The sequence below is a fragment of the Schistocerca cancellata genome, chromosome 4 (genome assembly GCF_023864275.1).
Source record: "Schistocerca cancellata isolate TAMUIC-IGC-003103 chromosome 4, iqSchCanc2.1, whole genome shotgun sequence".
Classification (NCBI taxonomy): Eukaryota; Metazoa; Arthropoda; class Insecta; order Orthoptera; family Acrididae; genus Schistocerca; species Schistocerca cancellata.
The window spans coordinates 777,464,041-777,481,020 of record NC_064629.1 but is presented as its reverse complement, the minus strand read 5'-3'; the positions used below and the strand labels follow the sequence as shown (position 1 = coordinate 777,481,020).

General features: G+C 37.8%; 1 protein-coding gene across 1 annotated transcript in view; it reads right to left on the bottom strand.

The window, feature by feature from the left end:
- The window catches only part of LOC126184609 (protein Pixie), a 62,867-nt gene that overhangs the window by 29,026 nt on the left and 16,861 nt on the right, over positions 1–16,980 (bottom strand). The window contains exons 3-4 of the mRNA XM_049927062.1: positions 15,737–15,952; positions 9,833–10,040 (exon numbers count right to left, since the gene is read on the bottom strand). Coding sequence (XP_049783019.1) covers positions 9,833–10,040; positions 15,737–15,952 — 424 coding nt within the window. The remainder of the gene's footprint in view (positions 1–9,832; positions 10,041–15,736; positions 15,953–16,980) is intronic.

The following is a 16,980-nucleotide window of genomic DNA, read 5'->3' as shown; positions in this document are numbered from 1 at the left end:
ATGCAACAATTCTCACCTTCACTATTTTTCAATGAAGTTGCTACTTTTTATCACCAATACCAAATACTAACCAACAAATAAGTTTACTAGGAGAGACTGGGCCCTGTGAGCCATCTATTTTTATGAGCTTTGGCATACTAAGCAGACACCACTCAAAACTAGCTCCTGCTAAATGGTATAGTTCACTATGGACATTACTGGAAAAAAGAAACAGGAATCTTTAGGACAGTTGAAAAAGAGGAAACTGTATTGTACATGATCCCCATAAGTTACATGCTTAAGAGACGCCAAAGAATTAGTGATTTCAATCCATTATATATAATAATGAGTGCCTGTGCTAAGTGGCCCAGTGGCTAAGGGATTTAAAATACACATTCTGGTCAAAGTCAACACATTGCATGCAATAAACTGCATCATATTCTTTGGTCTAAGGCAAGAGAGTGCAAGCTGCCACGAAATCAATATACTGTTACTTTGAATTAAAGAACGGTGTGTGTGTGTGTGTGTGTGTGTGTGTGTGTGTGTGTGTGTGTGGGGGGGGGGGGGGGGGGGGGGTGCGCGCGCGCGCTTATCAGTATCATTTTCACAAAGTGCAATCAAAATCACGTACACAGATTGTTATCTGAATGTAGGCTTTTTGTAACATTGGACCACTGGTCGCAGTGTCACCAGAAATCCCCCTCATGAATATCTGCAATGGAGTGAAGCCAATAATTCCTCAGTTTGTCAGAAACTATTAGATTGTAGGCTTTGTTGAACCCTGGAATAGTATCGCACGCTAACACTAAAAATTGAAAATTGATTTAAGTTCTTCACTGCTGACACCAGAAGTAAAACGACCGGTGTCAATGAGTGGCTCACTGCCAACTAGAAGGCAATCTTGAGCAGGCAGAGGCAAACGCTGAAGCAATTGCGACATGTGGGACCAGCCGAATGCCTCAGTCCGCAAGTGAAGCACAGTGACATCATGGCAGTACAGGTATCAGCACACTGGTGAAAGAGCAGAATGTGACAAGAAAGCCAAGTTATAACCCAACAATAATTATTCAACCACTCATTCAGCAGAAAAGTGCATCTGAAATATGAAGCTACTAAAGTCTGAAGCCGCTAGAAGAGCTGACCACATTAGAAAACTAGTACGCACAATGTCACTGCTAAACCCTCCAACCTCCCACCATCACAGCAGAGTGCACAGGAAAGCACCAGCATAAATACTACACTATCAGTTGCAGAGCAGCCCCGTGGTACAGTAAGGGCTATGTCAGTCGACCTTCTGCACACCTAATAATCTACAGATTCTCAAGTCTCGCTAGAGAGACTGCCACTGCAAGATTGAGCACTTCAGTCAGTCATTCACTGATAGATTGTATTTCTGCCTCCAGTCTCCTGGCTTACTGGAAGCTTGACCAGCAGGTTCAGGATGCTGTACGCCATCCATCACGATGAAGGGGACTCACTGCTGCTGTTCCGCCCATTCCTGCAGACGACACTGATGTCACTAGCCTCCATTTCCTAACTGGAGGCCACAGGTCGGACTTTATACGACAACATGTACACAAGGACGGGCTGCAGAGCGAGTCTCCTGGGCACAAGTGTTCAACAAGAACACTTCAGAGTTAAGCCCACAGAGGCTGCTGTCCACCGCTGTCCAGCGAGGGCCACAGCTGCCGGTACCTAGTGGCCATCAATTGAACCGAGATGTGATGGTTGCCACATGAGCCTTCCGCGACGTAGCAGAACTGTTGTTTGCTTCTGCTGACTTGAGTCCACACACTGTTGATCCGACGGAGCAGCCAGTGCCTGGGGAAGACAACCTTGTATGTCTGATTAATAAACGTTTTGTTGTGAATAATGTTTTTTGACACTTGTGGGCATGAACAGATTCTTCTCATCACATCCCTACTCTGTTACATCCTGAGAAGTGTAGGTACCTGTGTCTGAACCCCTATAGCTTGATATGCAAAATACAATTAATTTATTGTAGGGCCCAAAATGGATCTGCATTATCACCTTTGCTCTCTCTCTCTCTCTCTCTCTCTCTCTCTCTCTCTCTCTCTCTCTCTCCCCCACCCCCACCCCCTTTTTTATAAATCTAAGCATAGTGAACTAAACCCTCTCACAGAAGTTACTCATTAATATTCCACTGACTAACATACCAAAGTCGAGTCAAACTGGGTCACTGGATCTGCTCTCTCCTTGTTAGCAATAATATGTAATTACCAATTCAGTTTTTTTTTTTTTAATTTGCTTGGCCCACAGAGCTGAGAGAATATTTATTTACAATGTCCTGACCCAACAACTGAGTCACCTAGAGTGCTAGTGTTAAAGTTAAACATGTACTACAGATACACTACAGGTTACATTGCTTGATTTTTTAACAATACAGCTTCCATGTATCTACCAACAGTATTCATGGAAGATGTTTCGTAGAAGCTGAATGTGTACACTAATTTTTTTATATCCAATTGTTGTTCTCCTCCCAAAATATCTCATCCCTGAAGGTTCTCCATGCTTGCTAACTGATTGTTCTTGACAACTGTTCTGAGAGCAGCTCTATCCTGCATCATACCACTTGTCATGTTTATTTGCTACAGATATCTTTCAGTTTCCAGCAGTCAAGTAGTCATAATTTTAGTTGAAATTACAAGAATGAAAATTCTATTAGTTAACCTGTCCTCATTCATTCTGAGAATTTATCATATGATTACAGGAGAACCACTGAACAACTACTTACAATAAATATGTACGTCTCTACACAGATATACACAATACCCAGTTCATAACTGGTTCATAGCTCTGAGTCCAGGTTTTAAATCAAACAAGAAGCTTCTGCAGACAAATTGTGCAGGTCTGCCACTGTCCCTTTGAATGCTGTCAGGTAACATTCAAATGTTATGGGATATACTGTTTGCTGCTCTTCACTGCAAATCACATTCAGGGGAGGACTTCCATCCTCATTGGTAAAGCCAATGCTCCAGATACACCCCCCAGTTGTAATCCGATTCAATATACACCAGTGCTGTCAAGGTAGACGAAAAACTTTCTGGTCATTCTCGGGAAGTTTTGATTAACTGTTCATGCTTCATGGAAGATTGCTCTTGCCTCTGACTGTTTCAGGTTCCTTGCATCTTGAAGTTACTGCCCTGCAGTTATGCAAACATTCACTGCTTCCCTAGAAATCACTATAATTGCTGTGCACCATGATGGTTTTCTAGACCTAAGTTGCTAGGGTACTGTGATAAAATTTCTGAATAAACTGGTAATTCTGGGTTGTTTTCTATTATTGTCAGACTGGGATGAATTGTACAGCGAACCCGATGCTAATTTAAGATATAGCGTATTTCACGAGACCTTTGTGAGTATATTTGAAAACAGTTTCCCTAAGAAAACAGTGAAATAATATTCTAAGAAACCATCTAAAAAGCCATGGCTTGTTAAAGGGATAAAAATAACTTTTAAACAGAAAAGGGAAATTTATTGTATAGGTAGGAGTAATGATTCAGAAACAGTGAAACATCATAAAAACTAATGCACTGTATTAAGAAAAGTTATTAAAAAGTCAAGAAGTATGAGCATTATGTCCGAGATTAGTACATCCTGGTAATAAAAGTAAGATGATTTGGAATATTGTTTAAAGGGAAACAGGGCAACCAAGAGCACAGGAAGACTGTGTATTTCTATGAAACTCAATGAAAAGTTTGTTAACAACAAGTTAGAAGTATAAAAAATTTAATAATCTTTTTTGAAGTGTTGTAGAGTAAATAAGATCCAGCTATTCATTAGAAAGTGCAAGGCAGTATATGGAAGAGGCAATACCTATGCAATTTGGTAACACTGAAATTCAATCCACCTCTCCTACTGAAATAAGGCAAACAATGAAGTCACTCAAAAGTAAAAGCTCACATGGAATTGATGACTTTTTAACGGAGTATTAAATGCTTGTTCCCAACAGGTAAGTAGGATTCTCAACCACATATGTAGTAACTCACTGTAACAGGGCATTTTTCCAGATAGACTGAAATATGCTATTGTTAAACCACTGCATGGAAAAGGGGATAGGTTTGATGCTAGAAACTACCACTCTAACCACTGCATAAAAAAGGGGATAGGTTTGATGCTAGAAACTACCACCCTGTCTCACTTCTGACAGCTTTATTCAAAATTCTTGAAAAAGTAATGTATTCAAGAGTAGCATCACATATTTGTAAAAATGAAGTACCAACAAAATGAAAATTTGGTTTTCAGAAAGGCTTTTCAGCAGAAAACGCTATGTATGCTTTCACTGATCAAATATTAAATGCATTGAATGACCGAATATAACCTATTGAGAAATTTTGTGATCTATCAAAGGTTCAAAAAAATGGCTCTGAGCACTATGGGACTCAACATCTTAGGTCATAAATCCCCTAGAACTTAGAACTACTTAAACCTAACTAACCTAAGGACATCACACACACCCATGCCCGAGGCAGGATTCGAACCTGCGACCGTAGCAGTCCCGCGGTTCCGGACGGCAGCGCCAGAACCGCTAGACCACCGCGGCCGGCGATCTATCAAAGGTTTTTGACTGTGTGAATCATGAAATTATTCTAGGTAAGTGTTAAGTATTGTGGCATGAGTCAGACAGTGCACAATAGGTTTAATTCATATTTACCTGGAAATATGCAGACGGTAGAAATTAACAGTATAGATAGTCTGCAAAAAAATCAGCAGAATCCTCTAACTGAGGAGGTATGAAGAATGGTGTCCCACAGGGTTCAGTCTTGGGTCCCTTACTGTTCTTAATATACATATTAATGACTTGCCACTCTACAGTAATGAAGATGCAAAGCTAGTTCTTTTTGCTGAAGACATAAATATAGTAATCACAGCCCAACAAACAAGAATCAGTTGAGGAATTTGTAAATAATGTCTTTCAGAAAATTATTAAGTGGTTCTTTGCAAATGGACTCTCACTAAATTTTGAGAAAACACAGTATATACAATTCTGTACAGTAAATGGCATAACACCATTGAAAAATATAGACTTTGAACGGAAGTCTGTTGCTAAGGCTGAATATTCAAAATTTCTGGGTGTGTGCAATGATGAGAAATTGAATTGGAAGAAACACATTGGTAATCTGCTGAAACAGGTATGTTCAGCTACTTACGTTATTAGGGTTGTTGCAAATTTTGGTGCTAAACATATCAGTAAATTAGCCTACTATGCCTATTTTAATTCACTGATATCATATGGCATCATATTTTGCGGTAATTCGTCACTGAGAGAAAAAGTATTCATTGCACAAAAGCGTGTAATCAGAATAATGGCTGGAGCCCACCCAAGATCACCTTGCAGACATTTATTTAAGGAACTCGGGATATTACATGGTACCTTCACAATACATATATTCACTTATGAAATTTGTTATTAATAACCCATTCCAATTCAGAAATAACAGCGAAGCGCATAGCTACAACACCAGAAGAAAGGATGATATTCACTATTCTGGGTTAAATCTGACTTTGGCACAGAAAGGGGTGAATTATGCTGCCACAACAATATTTGGTTATCTGCCAAACAGCATTAAAAGTCTGACAGATAACCAATCAAAATTTAAAAAAAAAATTTAAAAGAATTTCTGAATCACAATTACTCCTACTCTACTCAATACATGAATTTTTAGATATGAAGCAGTAACTACAAAATAATAATAATAATAATAATAATGATGTAAAGAAAACTTATGTTAAAGTGACATGTTCCACATCGTTACAAAATGTCATATTCATGATCTATGGAAGAAGTATTAATGTATGTATGTATGTATGTACATTCAGTCATTGTTGACATTCTTTTGGATGGTGGTGAAATGTTACTAATGCCCAGTAGCCAGTGTGTGTGTGTGTGTGTGTGTGTGTGTGTGTGTGTGTGTGTGAGAGAGAGAGAGAGAGAGAGAGAGAGAGAGAGAGAGAGAGCTGTAGCTGATGATCTGAGAACCGTCGTAGCTGCACCCCAGGCAGTTCCTGTTAATTTAGTTTAGACTCTAAATGGTGTTAGTTTCATAGTTGGCTTGTTTACTCCTATGGTGGAAAGTTGATACAAAGGTCTTTTGAGGATTCAGAGGAGAGAATTATGTTTAAGAATTTATCCATTGTCATCTCGTCTGATGCTGGTATTGCTTCAGCTTTGCTAAAACTTTGATCCACAGCGATCAGAGCAATATCATCAGCATAAATGAAAATCCTGTACTGTTTCTGGAAGGTTCTATGAATACAAATTAAAAAGAAAAGGGGAAAAAATTGGAACCTTGTGTGATACCATCATTTATTTTGTGAACTCTGCTTTTAGAGTTCTCAGAGAATTCCCGCAAATTAATTTTCGGCATGTTGTTGAGGGGTTAGTTTCGAACACAAAATGACACTGATGAATTTCAACAAAACCTTCAAGCCAGGTGGTATTGTAGGCTGCAGTAAGATCTAAGAAGACCCCAGTGTTTATCTTCCGCTACTCAAAGCTCTTTATGGTCGAAACCCAGCATGCTCTTTGGGGACATGTTTGTTGATAGCTGAGCATTCTGTTACAAATGAGCCTCTCCAGGAGCTTGAACATGACACTAAGGAGAGCAAAGGGGTGGTTGTTTTCGTCCTTGAGGGATCTTTGTTTGGCTCTAGTATGGCTATTATCCTAGTTTTGTTGAAGAGAGGTAGCAGATGACCTAACTAAGATATTTGAAAAGAAGGCATAGCAGTGGCACAATGCAACAGAAACTCAGGGTAAATAGCATAAATGCAGTAAATACCATAAATGCCTGCTGCTTTTCTAAGTTTCATTTTCTTTACAGCTTCTATCATCTGTTCCAATTGAAATGGAATGCAAAACTGATTGTAGAGGCCGACAGTTTTTTTGAGATATCTAATTTCTCTTCTGATGATGCTGAGAATGAGAAATTTTAATAATCTCTTCCTGGTAGTGTCATTTCTCAGAATTGTGATATTATAATTCCCAGGATTTCTGTTACAATTTCATCTAAGCAGACTGGATCAAAATTTTCTTTAGAATCTTTCCTTTTCTTCTTTTCTAGGTCCTGAATTAGTAATTCAATTATCATGGTTTCCAATGCATAAAACTTTATTTCTAATTATTTTACTTTTTATTTAAGAGATTCACTTTCTTTACTTCGCTATTTAATCCTGAAGGTCAAATGATTCTCTCTAGGTATCCGAAATTAGTAGGGACCACAAAAATTCACATTTTGCAATAAATGCAAAATATTTAGATGCAAATTCTGCCTCAAAATTTGAAACTGCTTAATAGACGCTGTTTCATAGCAAACTGTATCCGTAAGAATTATTTATCAGAGATAGTTTGAAACAGCTTTATTTTTCATGTACAATATTGAAAATGTAAGCAGTTACAGGGTGAAACCCAATTTGGAAAGATAATGTGCACAAGAACCTACTTGCAAAAGAAAATAAATGAACACAACATCCTCAATGTGCCATGCCAATTGTGGACAGCTGAATGGTCTGTTTAAGATGCAAGTCCCATAATGGAATGTAGTACTCAGTCATGGGACCTAGCATTTTATGAGAAAGAAATGTGTTATTTATGTTTGTTAGCCAAAGCTCAAAAGACAGTATAATGTAGGCAGTTTAACATGACAAATTAGGTGGCTGATGTTTTGAAGTGTAGTTTCATCGAATACTGATGGAGGTTGGGCCTGAAATACATTGTTAACAATACTCCGCTAACGCGAACAAGCAACTGCATGTTAGCTGTCCACAAATGCTTTGAGTTGTTCTTTTTTCTCCTTCTCCTTCTCCTTCTCCTCCTCCTCCTTCTCCTTCTCCTTCTGAAATAAGTGAAGCAATTACTCCTGCTCAATCACGGATTTCAATTATTACCCTTACAATACCAGAAGTGATCGGCGATCCCTGTGACAATGTGTCAATTCTGCTGTAGGCTACCGCCCAGCAAAATGGATGCAGGGTTTCTTCCCCTGTTCCTCCCCTGAGGCCGTCAAAATTCTAGTCTATTTACGCTCATGGACACAACACCCGCCCTCTGTGCTATAGTGACTGGAAAACAAAATCTGTAATGTTTTTCAACATTGCCGAAATTCTTCCCCTAATGTTAAAACTGAATTGCTGTACATTCGGTTCTATTTCTACACAGTGTGCCTTGTCAGTTCTACCTGTAGTGACAATCATGGGTTGTAGGATATGAATGCCCACAAAAGGTTGAAATTAGTAGTCTGCAGATTTTTTAAATCTTCAAATTGGGTGGGGAAAAGACAAATAATGCCCAGAAACACCTTATATTGGAGACTGATTCACTTACCTGACAGGAAAATACTGCTGCTTTTCAACAGAACTATCATTTTTGAACGTTTAAATACAGAAAAATGATTGAAACAAAGGCCATTTCCAGAGGGAAAGGTGTTGAAGTTATCGCAAAAGCAAACATTCCATCAAAAGGTTCCCAGTCAGTACTTTTTTTTAACAATCAGTTTTAAAGAACTGATAATTTGTGTCTTCATTCATGTAGTGTGACAACATTTTAAATTTGTGCGTCTAATCATTTACAAACAAAGAAAATAGATGTAAATTTTGACAAAAATAGACAAAAATTTTGCCAAAAGTAGATGCCACGTTTTCCGATCCCTAGAAATTAGGTACCTGATGATGATATTTGTTTGTGAGGCACTCAACCATGTGGTTATCAGTGCCCGTGCAACGTCCCAATTTTTTCACTGTCCAATTTTGCCACTTTCCCCTAATGATGATGAAATGGTTAGGACAACACAAACACCCAGTCGAACTCAGTACCCAGAGGTGGCAGCGCTAGCCACGAGACAACGAGCTGTGGACTAGAGATTGTCCATCAACATACTGAGGAGTTCCTTCTATAGTTTTTACATTTGAAATTTGGAGTCTAGTTCAGACTGCAATTTCATGTAACTTTTATCACCTCTTTACTATTAATTAAGTAATCTCAGAAGAATGAACACTGTACATGAATTTGTCATTTTCACATAGTCTGCCAACTAGTTCTTTTCCTAAAGATCTTTATTCCTTTTTCAGCCTTTTTAAATACTGTCTGATATTCACAATAATTAGACAGTTGATTATGCTTCAAGTAAGACTTAACAATTTTTTAAGCAACTGGTAGCAGATATTCCTATATAATCTATGTCTTACACCATTTCTTATGTGAACAGCAGATTAGGGCACACTGCCAATAACAAGCAATTTTTTTCCACTTGAAAATATCTATAGGAATCTGAGAAATAATTGAGCCACTTATTTTCCACATTTTGGTGGTGGTATCACCTCCCCACAGGTCTTGCTATGTTTGCTTCAGCTACTATTTCCTCAACTTCTTCTAGTGTGGGGGATTCTGAATCGCAATTCAATTCAGATTATGCAAATATATGAGTAGGTTTTTCTGCGACTCATAGTTTAATTGGTCTTAGAAGTTATTTATAGTGCCATTCACTATGAATGTAGAATGTTCTATTGGACATTAAAACAGATTGGGACCCTTGTAATCTGACAGCCTCATTACATGTTCTGCAAAAGTTCCACGCATTTTTTTTTCCCTTGAAATCTTGTTAAATTTCTGCATACTTGCTTTCATCAAATGGCACTTTTGAGATATCTTTTTAGTCTTTCTGGATTTCGGTTAACTACTGTCATTATGCTGAATGGAAAGTGAACACGTTAGTAGAAACACCACCACAAATCATGAAGAGGCACACCAGTAACTGCTGACTCTTGGACAAGCACCTACATAAAGCAGGACAAGAGTCATCCTGAAACAAAGATATTTTAATGGGAATAACCTTACCTAAGAAGTTGCATATCTCTGCCTGGTTTCCTCGATCATCTTTTTTATTTAGTAGTTCATCTACTGTGCCTTTAACTGCTTTTGGTATCTGATCAACATACTGAGGTTTAATAAGTGCCTTCAAATGATCTTCTAGAATTTTTGTGAAGTAATTCTGTAATTCTGAACCTCTAAAATGATTCAGTATCTCAGTCCAGTCAGGTGGATCCTGAAAAATATTCATCGTGTACAACAAACACTTTTCATTCGACCATCTAAATTTCAGAACAAAAAAGAAATTACCATTCAATCAACCAAAGAACAATGTAGCGGGGATAGGAGAAGTGACAAGTGAAATAGTAACTCTGTTACAACAACTTGCAGTCAGTAGGGCTGAGGCCCAAAAGTCCTTAAATAGATAAAAATGTCTATTATCTTTCATTTACAATCTGGTAAAGGTTTACTGTATTGGCAAGTGAGGTATTCTGCAAACAACAGGAAGAAACTGGCAAAAAAAAAAACCTTTTAGGTTGCACTAATTTTGAACTACAACACATTTCACAATTAATGACACTAATCACCTCAGCTGAGGACACTAGCACACGCTAGTGAAATTGTGGTCGACATTGAGGGGGTGGCTGGTCTGAATGTCACAGGTGGTAGATATTTTCATCACTAGTATGTGGTAAGAAAAGGTGGTGATTTTACATCATTAAGCACTGGACTTTGTACCTATGACTTTGATTAAAATCCAAATCTCTCCACAGTGAGTGTGGTGTTGATGGCGCAGACATTAAGGTCAGTAAATGTGCTATTCATGAGTGGAGGCTGTGGAGTAGCATAATCAGGTTCCATCTTCTACTGTCCATTTCTCAATGTTCTCACTTTACACTGTACACATGCGCATCAATCACCTACACTACAACAGTTACACTTGAGGGCACATGTAGGGAAAAACTGGAAAATTATTCATTTTTTTATTGCGTAATTTATTAGAATGATTCTTTAAGAACAACATTGCAAAGTTTCATAATCAAATTCTGGCTAGAAATATATTTAAAAAAAATTAGTTGGGGCATTTGCACCTGCCACACCCCCTCTTTATGTCGTGATCCACATCTTTTCTACATTAGAAATTTTTTGTGCATTAATTTTCGTTCGCACACTGAACATTAAGTGCTGCAAACTCATTTCAGTTTTTAGTTTCACATACATATCAACCCACTTTGTTCAAAATGGTTCGGAACAGTGGATGCATAAACAAAAAACGGTGTAAATGTCAAATTTCATGTGTAAAAGGTACAGGAAAATTAAATAACTGTGTTGCAGATGTTGCTCCTAAGTGTGAAGAACAATTTTTGACAAAGTCACCAAGTTCATGATTATGTGTACAGTGTCAAAGATGAGTTTTCCAGTGGATTTAGGTTAACTGGCCTAGAAATACTTGCCCATATGATTAATGTTTCCATGTGCATGTGGTAATTGTGGGTCAAAGGGTCTTAGACTGTATGATAATGTCCTCAATTGTTGTGAAGATAGCTGCACGTGATGCCTGTCTAGTGTTCAATAGTGGAAATGTAGGTATGACTAAGTTTCTGCAGCGACTAAGCTTCCATCCAGGTGTGTTCACACTGAAGATACTCAGAAGCATCGATGAAGGGCGACTGGACAAAGCTCAGGCGGCAGAAGAAAAAATGCAAACTTTGACTGTGCAAAGGAGGCAGAGGAAGAGATTACTCCAGGAAGGTGAGAAAGAGAATAAAGATCATGGATATGAATAACATTAGTCTTGAGTTATAGCAATATTGTCAAAAATTTAAATAAAAACATCAAATGCAAATTGCTGCAAAAGGGACTTTTTGAGCTATAATTTAACTTTTCTCAGGAACTGTAAAAGCTAACACCCTGAAATTTGGCATAGTTCTTCAGAGTTGCTTCCTAAATAATTCTGTGCAGCACTTTTCCATTATCTTTTCTCTGAGAAAAGTTTTCCTTTACACTTTGACAAAAATAGAGCAGTCCTGGATAAGACAAAACTGAAAAATTAATTTCAAAGCTACTGTGACAAACACAAATCTATTCCACACATTTTATTAGCCTCTTATGCAGATGTAAACTATGAAATTCCCATTTATTGCTTGAATAGTTTACAAGAATAGATAAGTTATAGAAACAATGGTAATTAAAAATTCTAATCCTTATAAAATTTATGTCTGTGCAGGCTTTCAAACAAAAATTGCACAGAATATCAAGTATTGTTGTACATAACAGCCTCAAGTTTTACTATTTTAACTGTAATATTTCTGGATATATATGTCTTTTGCCCTGCGTCTGGCCTTAAGATACTGACACAGAAGTTACTGAAACAGCACACGCAAGAAAGTCTCATACCAAACCGTGAGGAGACAAATAAATGAACTAACAAATAATGCACAGTATTCATATGCAAATATACAGGATGAATCACCTAAAACTTGCACTGCATATATTCCAGAAATGGAAAGTGCTATTGACTTGGGATTTTCACAGACTGGATCGGTAGCAGGGGCTCGTATTGTTAGCCAGTCAACAGATTGTAATAATGCTTGGAGAAAGCACATTTTTTTGTGCAAACACACTTTTTAAATGGAACAATGCCTATTGACATAAACAAACTAAAAGTAGGGTCGATTGGAATGTCACTTGTGTTTGTTGCAGGATTCCAATGCGAGTCGTTTACAAGATATTGTATTTTGACAAGTCCCCACACCAACACTTTTACAATACCTATGGTAGCACACACTAAATAGCAACACAATTGCATACACTAGTTATGTGATTCTAACCAGTAACGAGACAATTGACCATCACAGGTTTTGTTCAAAATGACAACCAGTCAAGGCAATACATGCTTCCAGTCTGGTATGGAACGACTGCTGCACATGTGCTAGCATTTCAGCAGAGATGTCCGAGCAATCTGCGGTAATACATCATCGCACATTATCAGGTGTAGTTGGTATGTTCTTGTAGACAGCATCTTTCAGCTTTCCCCACAGAAAAAAAAGCCTACAGGCATCAAATCCAGGGAATAGGCCAGCCAAGGTGCAAGTCCAGCGTCCAGTCCAGTGTCCAATCCCACAATTGGAAAACAATTCGTGAAGACATGCTGTAGTACTTGTGCACTATGATCTGGACAGCCTCTTAGTCTGCAGAGGAACATCGTTTAGCATCCGTGGAAGATGGTCTGTTAGCAGGCTGCGATACTTGGGCACATTCGGACATTAAAAGCAAGCCTATGAGCTGGTGGTTCACTATCCCACACCACATATTTACACTCCATGGACACTGACGTTCCAACTCTATATCTACATTGATAAACCACAAGCCACAGTAAGGCGCATGGCAGAGGGTACACTGTACCACCACTACTCATTCCCTTTTATGTTCCTCTTGCTAATAGAGCGAGGAAGAAACTACTATCTATGTGGCTCCATATGAGCCCTAATTTCTCATATCTCATCTTCATGGTCCTCACACGCAATGTACGTTGGCAGCAGTAGAATCGTACGGCAGTCAGCTTCAAATGCCAGTTCTCTAAATTTTCTCTATTGTGTTTCTCTAAAAGAACGTCGTCTTCCTCCAGGGATTCCCATTTGAGTTTCCAAAGCATCTCCGTAACACTTTAGTTTTTTTCGAATCTACCACTAACAAATCTAACAGCTCACCTCTGAATTGCTTTGATGTCGTCCTTCAATATGATCCGGTATGGATTCCAAACACTTGAGCAGTACTCAAGAATGGGTTGCACCAGTGCCCTATATGTTGTCTCCTTTACAGGTGAATCACTCTTTCCCAAAATTCTCCCAATAAACCAAAGCTGACCATTCACCTTCTCTACACAGTTCTCAAATTCTCATTCCAGAAATCTAGAAATACAGAATCTGCCTGTTGTTCTTCACCCATAGTTCGCAGTATGTATCACATGAGAAAATGGCAAGATGAGTTTCACACAAGTGATGCTCTCTAAAACCATGCTGATTTGTGGACATAAGCTTCTCAGTCTCAAGTAAGTTTATTATATTTGAACTGAGACTACGTTGAAGGATACTGCAGCAAACAGAAGTTAGGGATATAGGTCTGCAACTTTGTGGGTACATTATTTTACCCTTCTTATAGACTGGAGACACCTGTGCTTTTTTCCAGTCGCTTGGGACTTGGCACTGGAAGCGAGATTCGTGATAAATGCAGGTTGGGTAAGGAGCCAATGCCATAGAGTACTCTTTAAAAAATTGAACTGGGATTCCATCCAGATCTGGTGATTTTTTTACATTCATATCTTCAGCCAGGGATGTTTATTACTATGTTGTCCATACGGGAGTCTGTCCGATGGTCAAATGACAGTATGTCTTGATGAAGCAAATGGGGATTCTCAACAGATCAATGGTGCACACTTCAGCAGTTTATCTAGCCACGGTCAGAAACGGTGGCTTCATCACTAAACAAGATGCACAATTCATCTGGAGTCTCCTGACTTAATGGCCATGTACAGGAGTTGACACAGTTCTCCTAATTGTTTCCATGCAGCTATTGATAGAGAGAGATGCGATGGGATGGACCTATATCGATGGAGACTGTGTAGGACACATGCCTGACTCATGCCACTTCCTCGTGCAATTGCATGGGAGCTAACATGCGTCACTCGTTTTCTCCTGCTACATTGTCTAGGTGTTACACTACCACTTCCACATGGTTGAAGAGGTTGATTAATAATTGCTGAGATGGTTGACATCTATTGCAATATCTTGCCACATACACGATACGAGAACAAACGGCATTCTTCTTCTCTCTCCATACTCCACAATAATGTTGGCTTTATCTGCATTGGTAAATCCCATCGTCTGCTCACTAGCTACTGCTTTGACAGACACACACTGACGAACAAGTCACAACGTACTCAAGGAATACGCAAGGACTCTGTAAAAAAACTTAAAGCGTATCTAGCAACTATGCATGTTGAATGGTACAAGCAAATGTTGGTGTGGAAACATTTCAAAATTCAATATCTGTTGAACAAATTACACTAAAATCCTTCAACAAACGCCACTGGAATTCTAATTTGCCCTACTTTTCACACAAAAATACTCTTCCTAAGCATCATTACAATCTGTTTATTGTCTAACAATACTAGCCCAATTACCAACCTGTTCTGTGAAAACCGCACACCAATAACACTTTCCATTTCCCCAATATTTATGATGGAAGTTTTAGGTGACTCACCCTGTATAAAACACACATTTACATATGAGAAGTTACACAAGGAAGACATTTATTTCTCTTCATCAAACAAAGCTTTATAATCAGAAGACTGTGAATGTGTGAACTCTGACATAAGAGGACAAGAAAAATTAATTTCTTTGCTCTTGCCAAGGAAGTGGGAAGCAAAATGATTTAAACCACCACATTACTAAGCAGATCTAAATAGTAGAGGCTCGAAAGTCATTGTTGTAACTAATGCAAAGTTGTGTCATAATCTCTTAGTTTTAACTACATGTAGACTTTTGAACTCAAAACTAGAAGCCAAATACTGCTGCACCATTTTTGGAAGGATTATATCCATAATCAACAATGAATAATGTGGGGCCAAAAGTTCATCACTGAACTTGTATAAAAGAATTACCACATAATCTGCACTGACGGAGTAAGTACTTTGTTCAGGTCAAGACATTAAACAGACATCAAAGTAAATTATTTCCAGAAAATCAATATTAAAGAAGCAAGAAGCAACTAATCAATTTAATAACAACCAACATCGCAGAACTAAATATATAAAATTCTATAAATAAGACAGTGTGGAATAATGAGTATTCATTTTGTTCCTTCAGTTCAGCATGACTAATTCTAGTTCATTATAAACATTCATATCACTAATTACAAAATTATACATACTGAGTACCGTCCCAAGTTTGGTTTCTGTTTTCCAGCCAATATTTTTAATGCTGTTGATTTCCCGATTCCATTTGTACCCACTAATCCAAGAACTTCTCCTGGGCGAGGAATTGGAAGTCTGTGTAACTTGAAGGAATTCTGAGAGTAACGATGTGTTGTGTCCTTTTCTAAGTTACTTGGCAAATTAATGATGTTGATAGCCTCAAATGGGCATTTCTGAAAATAAATAATTGAATATTTAAGTTACACTCTTTGTAACAGTACTGATCACTGCAAATTACGACTTCAACACTTGAAAATACAACACACAGTCATATCTGGTGCCAACTTAAAAATACAATTTACTTCCGTGACATAACAATCTGACTCTTTCCTGATTGACACAAAACACAATGTAATATAATTTTGTTTGCTGGACTACTTTATTTTCTGGGAACGCCAAATAAATTACAGAAGTTGTGAAATTATTTCAGTCAACTCCTTACTTACCTGGCCACCAAACAGTAAGAAACTCATTTTGTATCCAGTTTCCTAATCATTATTTGCCAGCACACAGTTTCAAGACTTTAAAAAGAACAGATTTTGTGCCTACACTCTACATCAATGTTTCATATTATACAAAATTCCTGGTAATGTGAAAGTAGTATAACATTTTTACATGATAAGTTAATGTCATTTGAAATTCATTTATCCAAAAGAGGTGTGCATGATGTGGTTCTGAAGTTGACCAAGCTCGGCACTCAATGTTCAAATTCAGCCATTCATTTAACTAGAATAGTTTCAACACAAAATTCACTTTGCAATAAAAACATCGCCTTTCTAACATATGTAACACTATCTGCCGGCAAAGACTCATATTACCAGTACATTGGTAGCTGCAGAAATAACAACCATTGCAACCGTGTCTAATAAAAATCCACTTGCAGATACTAAATAAAAATTTTTAAAATGTAAAATTTATAATGTGTTAAGGGTTTCATCACATTTGCATATAACTACTTTTATTGCTGACTAGTTTCAAATGCTTGTGTTCATTTCTAAACCATTACCTGCTTCTCTAATGTCTACTCTTACATACTGTAATTTCAATGGAACATTCGAAAGATTTGTTTATACATTAGATCATAACAACAAATGTTATTTGATTGTAATATAATTCCAATGGCACAATTTAAAACTTTACCACTATCTACAGTTGTTCATACGTTCAAAATTATACAGTTGCTCATGCTTAAGCCAATGTA